The 11261-nt window shown below is 39.8% G+C and overlaps 1 protein-coding gene across 2 annotated transcripts in view; it reads left to right on the forward strand.

Moving 5' to 3' along the window:
* otud5a (OTU deubiquitinase 5a) overlaps positions 1 to 11261 on the forward strand; it is a 30837-nt gene that overhangs the window by 7717 nt on the left and 11859 nt on the right. Inside the window, exon 2 of one of the 2 annotated variants that reach the window (XM_088081552.1) lies at positions 2340 to 2433. In XM_088081552.1, coding sequence (XP_087937678.1) covers positions 2340 to 2433 — 94 coding nt within the window. The remainder of the gene's footprint in view (positions 1 to 2339; positions 2434 to 11261) is intronic. The other variant, XM_088081553.1, reaches the window with a different exon arrangement.

The following is an 11261-nucleotide window of genomic DNA, read 5'->3' on the forward strand; positions in this document are numbered from 1 at the left end:
CATTCCCAACACTATCACTTAACGAAACATGGTGATTATAAAAACCCTTACACATGTATCCACACATCATGTGCTTGTTTGGTTCACTCCAAGCCTACATATATGGGGCTCCCGCCAAACACATGACCCATGTGCACATTAATGTTCAGTAGTCAAGAACCGATTATACTTTAACAAAGGCTGTGTTTCAGCACAAACCTTAATGGACCACCAAGACAAAATTCTAACTAAACGAGAAGGACAACTCAAAGTCAAATATTAACCAACTTAGAAGGATGCTCTGTTTCCATTTGGCCATGCAGTGGATGCCCAGCCGAACTTCACCGGCCCCAAAGTCATTAAGTACAACATAACTAATGATGATATACTTATTACTGGATTAGATACTCACTCCGCCGGACATCCACTTGCAAGACACAGGGCGTTTCATTCATGTCCCGTCTTCCGCTGTCCTGATGATATGTCGTTTAACATAGTCCATGGACCTCCGTAAACGCCGCCCTTGCTCTAGCCACAGCCGTGGTGTAATCCGGGAAGATGGCAATAGGTTTCCCGTTGAGCTGCAGAGGGGCCTGGGTCCGGGCTCGGCGTAGGACCTCAACACAGTCTTGAAAGTAATGAAGCTTGGCGACGATGACGTGCGGCTTTCCATCCTGTCTTTTTGGCACGAGGCTCCTGTGTGAGCGGTCAACTAAGATGTCTTTATCCATTCCCAGCATTTCTTTTAGCAATTTAGACACAGACGCTGTAGAGCTCGAGTTCGGTTCCTCCGGGACCCCCAGGATACGAACGTTGCACCTCCGCATTCTCCCCTCCATATCTTCACATTTACCTCTCAGGTCAGTCAGCTCTTTCTGCAGGCTCGTTACCGTGGTTTGTAGGTTGACCACTTCATCTGTCCATGTCGACAGCCCGCTCTCCACATCCTTAACCGTGGCTTTCACTTGGTCAATCTCAGTGCGAGTCGCCGCCATGTTGTTGGCGATTTCGTTTCTTACTGCCTGCAGCTCGGTCTTAATAAAGTTGAAGTCATCAGCAAGTGCGTTTTTCAGCTCCTCTTTTATCACAGCGGTAATATCTCCTTTGATAGAGTGAAGTATCTGGAGCTTCAGGTCCGCCAGGTCTAAACCTTCGTGCACCGCACTGGCATTAGCGGTGCTAGGCTTAGCTGCAGCTGGGCCGCTGTACTTGTATTTTCTCAGACTGGAGGCCATTTCCAGAGCCGAAGTAACGTTAGATTGGTCGTTAGATTCACAGTTCACGTTACTATGCCAAAGTATGTGCGTGTAGGTCGGAAGACACTATTTTTGAAACTGTAATGCAAAAGTTCAGCGGGAGCCTCACCAAACACGTCTTACTCCATTGCTGGCACCCCCGATACTCATCTTTAATCAAGACGTCCCTGCATGAGATAACGAAATAATCAGCTTGAGATCTTTGAGCTAACAGCGTCGAAAATGTAACTGTGATCCCGGCCGTTTTCGGCTTCCGTACCATCAGCAGACGTTTCTCAGAAAGTGTTTAATAAAATTTAGGAAAGATTTTTAAAAACGATCAATGAGGTATTCTCAGTTTGTGTTCGGTCATTAAAGAAACAGAATAATATGGCAAATAAAAACCGTGTCCATGTAACATCCTGTTCACTGATTGGCTGTCAGCTGCCTGTTACAAAGACAGTGCAGGTCAAAGGTCAACTCGCCTTTCATTGAATGACAGGTAACCATAGCAACGGCACTGATGCTTCAGACTGTCAGCTGACGAGCGACTGATTAAACTAACCACAGATGCAGCTCGTCTTTTTGAGTCATACTGATTTTTTTGAAAATATCCCCAAATTTTCTGGTCTCAGTTTCTCTGTTGTCTGTTTTATATTTCAGGAAATTGAAGTTTTGTGGTTTTGGATATTTTTTTTTTTTGAATTTCAGATCAATAATGAAAATAATCATCAGTTGCATTTTGTCTGTAAAGAAAGCCGTCAGTCTGTGGCGACATATCGAGACAAATTAATCGAGAAAATAATAATTGATGATGAAAATGATTGTTGCCACACTTCATTCGGTTTGATCACAGCACATTTCTAGAGTTTGTTTGTTTTGTGTTTGCGAAAATAATGAAACGTGTCCCGCTGTGCCATTTCCCAGAAATCAAAGGGACTTCTTCACATGTTTTATCTGACCAACAGTCCGAAAATCCAGACTCGTCCGTTATATTATCCTGACACGGAAAGAAAAGCATCAAACTCTCTCAAAGAGTGAATATGTACCCAGCACGTTAAAATGAATCGAAGGATTACTGGATGATCAAAAATAGTCGCTAATTAATGTCGTGTCTGTGTTCAGCAGGAGCACTGGTTTGAAAAAGCTCTGAGGGAAAAGAAAGGCTTCGTCATCAAGAAGATGAAGGAGGACGGAGCGTGTTTGTTCAGAGCCGTGGGTGAGTGACACACACACACACACACACACACACACACACACACACACACACACACACAGACACACACACACAGACACACACACACCTCGTTACAGGATACTCTTACCCCAAATTTTTTGAATGTAGACAAAGTCGGCAGGTTTTTCCAGGTTCAGAACGGTGTTCAAACAGCTCACGGTCGACGTTCGGCCGTTTGAAACGTTCTGTGTTTTATGTCGTTTTATCTGCTGACTTCATATGAAATAAGAAAATAAACAACAGTGACTTTAAACTCCAGATTTCTCCGTGTTTCTCCACACGGGCACACACGTGGTCGCAGCTTCATTTTCCAAAATCTGCTTCATGCAAACACAGAAGCTGCTGATTCTGAGCTGAAATAATTACATTTATGTAACGATGTGAAACTGACCCGAGATCAGCTGATGGTTTTACTCTGCTGGGTTTGTCACATTGTGCAGCGCTGAGTGATTTTGTGCTTTTACATTATAAACAATGTCTCAGTTCACATATTTTAACCACTTATCTCCATGACAACTAACCGTAACCTCACCTAATAATTTGCAAATAGCAATTTTTCAGGCCTGGAAAAGTTTTGGAATACTTAAAATACTCTGAAAGTTTTTGAAAAAGTTATGGAGATCGGTTTCACAAACCTGTACAATATCACACGATGTGCTCAAAAACTGTTGGAAATGTGAAAATCCATTGATAATTTGAAAGTTTTTCATTTAAAAAAATAAAAAAATAAATACATTTAAAGGTAAAAAAAAGACCCAAAAATGCCTTTTTTTCTAAGAAATCATGGCACATTTCTTTAAAAATCAGCAGTAAAATAAACTCTTAAGTACAACCATTCAAAGCTGTATGCCCCTAAAGAAAAACTTGCCATTTATAAAAAAGAAAGCACCAAAATTATTTTAAGAAAAACTTCCTATTATTTTCTTTACAAATAAATAATAATAAAAAAATAATAATATTAAATAAAAATCAAGAAAAATGTGTCTTCTTCAGATTTCTTTAAAAAGCCACAGAAAAAATGCAAACTACAGCCATTGAAAGCTGTATGCCATTTAAGCCAAAATAAAAACCATAAGTCCCTCCCCAGGGCTTAAAACATGATTTGACATGCCTCTCTCTTTTTGCACCACCCCCTCCCCTCTCATAAATAACCAACAGTCCCTAAGTCACACTTAAATATTCAGTTCTAATCCTGTTATGAATTCAGGATTTTTTTATACAATATATATTTCAAAAAAGCTATGATTCAGTTATAAAAAAGAAACGATGGTCGTTTCAGAGAATGTTTGGTTTTTAAAATTTGCCTTAAAGTCCTGCAACAGTCCTGGAAAAGTCCTGGAAAAGTCATGGTAGTTTTGGTAAAAACGTGTATGAAGGATGAAAGCTGTGAGGCCGAGCTGTGATTCTGGGCTGCGGTCGATGATTGAGGATTCAGCGTGCTGTATTTAGGTGTATCAGCTGCTGTGAGTCTGTGCTGACAGCAGGGGGCGCTCTGTGTCTGTGTCTGTGTCTGTGTGTGTGTGTGTGTGTGTGTGTGTGTGTGTGTGTGTGTGTGTGTGTGTGTGTGTGTGTGTGTGTGTGGTGGGAAGGTATGTGTTAATGTGGGTCACAGTGAAAGATGAGGGTTTCTGTGTTTCTGCCTTTCAGACGGCTTCTTTCAGCAGAGTCCAGGTTGTGTTTCAGATAACGGCTATTATGTTCCTGCAGTTATGTCATCTGTGTGTGTGTGTGTGTGTGTGTGTGTGTGTGTGTGTGTGTGTGCGTGCTGTACCTGTAAACTCACACCTGTCTTCCTGTTGTTATATAATAAACGCAGATTGTTCCCGAGTTTCAGTGTCGACCTGAAACACAGCGACTCTTCGTCAGTGTGTTTCAGACAAAGACGCCCCAAATACACTTAACCCTTTAGGTGCAGCTTTAATGTCACACACACTCGTGTTGCTCTGTGCTCAGAGTACACTTTTCACAATCAAGCTTTAAAAAATATAACACATCAATATGATTTTCATTGAGTTCATTTTTTTAACCAGTATCAGTCCTAATCATAATTATCAAATATTCATGAACTTTTGTTTTTTTATCCAGTTATAAAGACATCCTCAGAGTTGATTTAAAGCAATGACCTTATTAAAGAATCTATATAATAATACATATATTATAAATGATAATAATACATTTATTATAAATGATAATAATACATTTATTATAAATGATAATAATACATTTATTATAAATGATAATAATACTGAATCTCAGAATGCTGAGAGTCGAGCTTTTCTCTGATCCGGTTATCTGGAAATCTCATGTCACTGCAACCTTAGTTCACACACAGACGAGATGGACTATGTCCTCCGCTCTGTGTGTGTGTGTGTGTGTGTGTGTGTGTGTGTGTGTGTGTGTGTGTGTGTGTGTGTGTGTGTGTGTGTGTTGATGAGACTGTTGGACAGACACACAGGGGACATCAGTGTCCTCAGGTTTCAGTGAAGAACAAACACGTCTGACTGTTGGGCGTTTCTGACTTCTGATTCTGCTCGCTTCTGTTTTCACAGACCTGTTTCTTCACTGTGTGTGACTCTTCACCGAAATCAGGCCCGTGCACACACACACACACACACACACAGAAACACACAGAAACACACACCTGCCGACCTGAAACAGAAAGTGGACAACAAAGTGTGAAAACAGTTTTGACACATGAAACACTAAACAAAGTCCAGCTGTGTGTGTGTGTGTGTGTGTGTGTGTGTGTGTGTGTGTGTGTGTGTGTGTGTGTGTGTGTGTGTGTGTGTGTGTGTGTGTGTGTGTGTGTGTGTGTGTGTGTGTGTGTGTGTGCAGGTCAGTGTGTCCCCGCTGCAGTGAACATGTTGACTTTTCTGATCAGTGGTTCCCAACCTGAGGGGCGAGGCCTCCGCAGGGGGACGTGAGATTATTTCAGAGATTATTACTGTTTTTTCTCCTCTAATATCAAACAGGATTTCATTTCACAATTTCATTTTAAATTATAATCCTTGAACACATTTTTCTGACAATTTTAGAGACATTATGAGGAAATAAATTTATCATTGTAACAGATATTCAGTTAACTAATTATTAACATAATAAATAATATAAATTAAATTGTTCAGATTTTTCAAAGTTCATATTTCTTTTAATAAATTTGCTTGAATATTTTTTAATGCTAAATCATGAAGTTTTTCTTCGGATGCATTGCGGTGATGAATTTTTCAATCAAAAATCTGTTTTAAAAAACATCTAAAATAAAGTTTTGGTACCACACAATGACCTGTACCACATAAAAAACACAGTGTACTTTCAGATAAATGAGAATTATTATTTTTTCATGAGTTTGTCTCTAAAATCCTCACAGACGTAACCAGGATTCCCACGGTTATGAAAAACCTAGAAAAAAAGTCAAAGAATTTCACAGTCCTGGAAGGCCTGGAAGAGTCATGGAATTAGTAAAAATTATTGAAAGGTTTCTGAAATTGTGGACAATTTCTGTTTTATCGTCGTTTCCTTCAGTGAAATTATGTTTGAACAGTATATTTTTTGGAAAAACAAGAAAAAAAAGAGTCCCTGAAAAGTCATGAAAAGGTTTGAAAATGTGTGGGAACCCTGATTAAAAAAATGACTTCTTTTTATTTCTTAAATGTTTTTTTATTTAATGTGTACTTTTACTGCTGATACTTAAACTCCATGACGCTGCTAATACTGCAGTATTTCTTCCTCTCCTTGTGAACACGTGTGGGCGTGTTTTCTGCCGTCGGGGCACATTCCTGCTGAGGTGAAACCTGTCCGACCCGTCACTCATCTGCTGACACGGTCGTAGTACTACTGTGTACAAATACTACCCTGCTGATAAACACAAACACACAGAAACTCTGTTTAGATTTAATGACGTTGTTCAAACATGTTGTTGAACTTCACTACCCCAAAAGTGTTTTCATGAAAAATTGTCAAAAAAACCAAACAGAGATAACCAGCATGATGACTGAAAAACAAACATTTAAAGAAAAAACAGCCAAAATGTTATCTTTAAAAATCACCAAAAAATGTCAAGAATGTTTTTAAAAGTTGTATGTCCCTCCTCTTCGCCAAAGTAAAAAACTTAAGTCCCTCCCCAGTGCTTAAAGAATTACCTGACATACCTCCCTCTTTTAGCCCCGCCCCCTCCCCTCTCATAAATAATGAACGGTCCCTATATTATATTAAATATCTCGTTCTAATCCTGTTCTGAATTCAGTATTTTGTAATGAATTTATAGAGAGCCGATGAGGAGCAGTGATGGTTTTCTCAGAGAATGTTTGGTCTTTAAAATTTGCCCCTAAGTCCTGGAAATGTCCTGGAAAAATCCTGGAAATATATTGTCAAAATCATCAGTGACGGAGTATTTTCGGAGGCCCCTTAACTCTGAACCAGCTCGCCGATCCACATAAAAATCGCTCTGAAGTCGCTGCTGAAGACTTGCCTCTTTTCGTTGGCGTGCGATTCATTCAAGTGGACAGCTTTAACCCTTTAAAACCTGGATCCACATCAGGTTTTCATGTGCTGTGTTCAGACGCCTTTTACAAGCATTTAACCCTTTAAAATCCGAGCAGATTGGTTTGATTTCTCAGGAGATAAAAATGTAGAAAAAAGGCACTGACCACCTTGGCAAGAAATGTCCTTCATTCAAATTGAATAAAATTAGTGAAACGTAAAAAGAAAACTATATGAAATTTAGTTGTTGTTGTTGTTGTTGTTTTTTTTAAAGGGGGGGGGGATTCTAGACCACTAATTTTTAATTACTCTAATTTTAGTGAAATCGTGTCACGCAGAAAGATGTTTACATAGACATACACGTCTTGTTCACTTGTTGCCTTCTCGCCGTGTTTTTGCAGGAAATCAAAGCGATTGGCTGAGGTTTCAGAGGGTTAACTGACCATCCTCCGGTTTTCTTCTGTTCTTGTTTGTTCCGTGTTTTTCTGTTTCTGTTCAGCTCTTTGCTCAGCGGCGTTTTTTTTTTTTACACTGGACGCGCACGCGGCCTGCACCCGCTGAGCGGCAGGCACCGGTGGGGATGTTCGGTCCGTTCTGGGGTCGTGTGACGCGCGTGCGACTTGTGTCAGACCGAGTGAAGAAACAGAGACGGGCCGTTCAGGGCGGCTGAGACGCCGTGTGATGTCACTTCCTGGAGCGGATCCATGCAGAGCGGGGTTCAGACGTCGCGTGTGTGGAAACGTCTCCGGTTGAGCAACGTCCGATTGGTCCGAGACGTGTTCCCGGCGTGCCGATGGCTCCCAGCATGCACTGCAGCTGGTCACGTTCTGCCAAAAAAAAGCTGTGTTTTTTCAAGCACTTTCCCAGATCAGTGTCCTCTCTGTTATTGCTTTTAACGTTTTTCTTTTTAAACTTGAAGGCAGTTTTCTTGTAACTTTATTTTCATTTTCTGCAGACGTTCAGGAAATAATCGTGTGACTTTATTTACCTTTTGAAGAGAGTTTCGGCCCTCGTCAGTAATCCTGATCGCTCCTCGGTCGTCAGTGTTAATATTTGTTAAATCGTCGGCTTCGCGCTGAGCGTCGAGTCTCGGATGTCTGAGCGTCCTTGAACGCGGCTCATGACGATAACGTCATGTAAACAGATGTTGGCTGCGTGTTGACGTGTTGGAGTCTGCTGCCAGTCCAACTGGTTTAACTGGGAAATTCCTCAGCGACCAGCCCGATCTGCCTGCTCCTCGCTGTTATGGACTGTGTTGTCACCGTAACCATGTCAGTCGTCCCTAAACGGTGTTTCCCTTCAGTCTGAACTTCCTGTCAGGCCGGCGCTGTGTTCCCCGTGTTGGTTTGGTGTTTTTTTTAGGAGGGATCGACTGATGTTACCAGTTCTGATTTTTATTAGTTACTGAGACCAATCACTGATGTTTGGGGCTGATGCGCATTTAATATAAAGAATAAATCTTTATTGTCAATCTTTGGAGTTTGGAAAATAACAAACTCCAACATCAAACTTTCTTTAAATTCCTTCAGCGAAAGTTCAATTAAAACTGAATCTTTCAACATCACATACAGAAAGTTCACTGCAACTTTTTTTTTTTTTTTTAATGAAGTGAAAATTAAAAAAAGAAATAAAAATATCTCCCCGAGGTTTGACAAAGTAAACGTTCCTCCCATGCTGGCATTTTCTTTGCACTTTTTAATTAATAAATATTATCAGCGATCATTAAAATCAAATGCAGGTACAGATAATCAACAATATTTTCCCAATTAAAAAGAGTGACTGACACGATGAGACGCCTTCAGGTGTCTCCAGTCTCACCACACAGCTGCTGAGTCATCATTAGTTTGGTTAAAGGCTGCACTCACTGGGAGGACTGGGAGGACTGGTCCCGAACAGGTTAGTCCCGCCCTCGCTGACTGATTGACCAATCAGGAGGCTCGAAGCTGAAAGACTGGTCATGAGTCAGCGTTCATCCAGTCCTCTGCTCTGTGACTCAGCAGTCACACAATTGTCTGTCAGCCATGTGATCAGTGACCTGTCAATCAATCATAGGACCTGTCAGTCAGTCACATGACCTGTCAATCATGCATAGGACCTGTCAGTCTTGACCCAGCTGACTGGAGACCGTTTTAAAAATAGGGCTTCAGCGTTATAATAATAATAATAATAATAATAATATAATATTGATAATAACTTAATTAGTATAGCAGCTTTTATACAGGAAATGCAGCCTAATGTGTGGTTATTTTGTTTTTATCCTCGACATTTTTTTTCCCAAAAAACTTTGCCAAATTTTGTTTCTTTAAAAGAAAGGTGTGATTTTTGAAGAAAACATTTTGGATGATTTTTCCCTTTTATTCATTCATTTATTTATTTATTTATTTATGTTGTTATATTTTTTGTAAAATTTTGGGCAATTTAAAAAACAAACAAACATGCTGTGTGTGTGTGTGTGTGTGTGTGTGTGTGTGTGTGTGTGTGTGTGTGTGTGTGTGTGTGTGTGTGTGTGTGTGTGTGTGTGTGTGTGAGTGAGAGAGAGTGAGACCAGTGTCAGAGTGACCTCTGACCCAGTTTACTGTAACCTCAGTGACATGCTGAGTGTTTGTGTCCAGACAGTGTGTGTAAAGAGGAAACTCTAGTTTCTCCATCTGTGTGTGTGTGTGTGTGTGTGTGTGTGTGTGTGTGTGTGTGTGTGTGTGTGTGTGTGTGTGTGTGTGTGGTCACAGGGTCAGATGTGGGTTTAAGGTGGACTGACACTCAGCAGTCAGTCTGGCAGTGTTTGTCTGTAGCTCTGCTCTGACAGTTGACAGTTTTAATCTGAACTCAGGTCAGTTTTATTGTTTCTGAGCTGCATGAAAACCAGAATATCTGCTATAATTTCTGCTTCTTTTCCTCATTTCAGTAGTCAGCTGTCTTGTGTGTGACAGGTTGTGCAGGCTGCTGCACAGCGGTCCATAGTGATGCTGCACACACAGATTAAGACTGAGGAATGTAGCTTTAAAATATTACCCCGATATTTTAAGGCTATATTGCAATACACAATATGTATCTTGATATCTTTAAATGTTCTCAAAACCAATGTTAACTACTAAAATATCAAATCAATAAATGAATTGTGTTTACAGTAAAGTTAAATAAAGTAGCTGCTGTCATACAATGAAGTTAAATACACTGTTGTAATAACATTTCATAAAATACGGTTATACTTAAAAAATGAAGTACTTTTACAATGACATTCTATAAAGTATTGTTGTAATTAAATAAATCAAAGTGGGGAGAGAGAGGGAAGCGAAATGCCGGTCAGAAAGTTTCACACAGCTGATAACCGCTCTGATAAACCTGAGCTCAATATTTTAACCCTTTGAGACCTGAGCAAAACATGGGAGGAAGGTGATGAGCAACTTCACTTAACTTAACAAGAAATTACCCAAATATCAAATATTACTATTTAATTTGAGGAAAATGGAGTTTATATATTTGTCATGATTAATGTCTGACAGAAAATAAATATTTAAACCAAAATTAACTTCATGATAACTTTGTCAAATTTTTTTGAGGTTTATTTATTTGCCCCCCAAAAATGAAAGAAAACAAAAACACCGAACATTTTAAAGAGAAAAAAAAGCTATTTAAACAAAGGTTTTCCATAGAAAAAAATGCCAAAAAAAGAAAGAAAAGGTTAAAAAATAAAATCAAGAAAAAAATCCTCTATTCTATTTTATATCAGTAATTAATCATCTTAAATATTGCTGACTGAATATTAGCAGTGAGAATCACCAGAGTCCCCACCACAGCATATCACGAGTCTGTGGTCACGATACAACATTATTACAGTTTTTTACATAATTTTTTCATTATTACATTTTTAAAGTAGTATGGGTTAAAATGCAATAAATTGGGATTTATTGCCATTTTCCATCCGTTAATGATGTCCTCGAAGGAAAACTGTCCGTTTTATGGGAAAAGATAAAGGTTTCAGTTGTTTCTTCTCACTGCAGCAGATGGTTTCTTTTCCACTTGGCTACCAAAGGTTCATTTGTACTTTAATATTAACAATTAAAAACAGGGAGGAAAAAAAAAGATTCTTGGAACTCCAGGACCCAGAATGCTGTGCAGGCTGCAGGCGGGGGCTGCTGGTCAGGGCGGTGTCAGCAGCTGTGAGCGGCAGATAAAAACTTTGTCCACATCAGCAGTAAAACACAGCAGGATGGACGCCCTCTCAGGCCCCGCCCCTTTCTTAGAATAACATCCAGGCTGGCCAATCAGAGCGTTCGCTGTGGTTTTCTGTGTGTGTGTGTGTGTGTGTGTGTGTGTGTGTGTGTGTGTGTGTG

This window comes from Plectropomus leopardus, chromosome 9 (genome assembly GCF_026936395.1).
Source record: "Plectropomus leopardus strain MGB_pleo_1.0 chromosome 9, ASM2693639v1, whole genome shotgun sequence".
Taxonomy (NCBI): Eukaryota; Metazoa; Chordata; class Actinopteri; order Perciformes; family Serranidae; genus Plectropomus; species Plectropomus leopardus.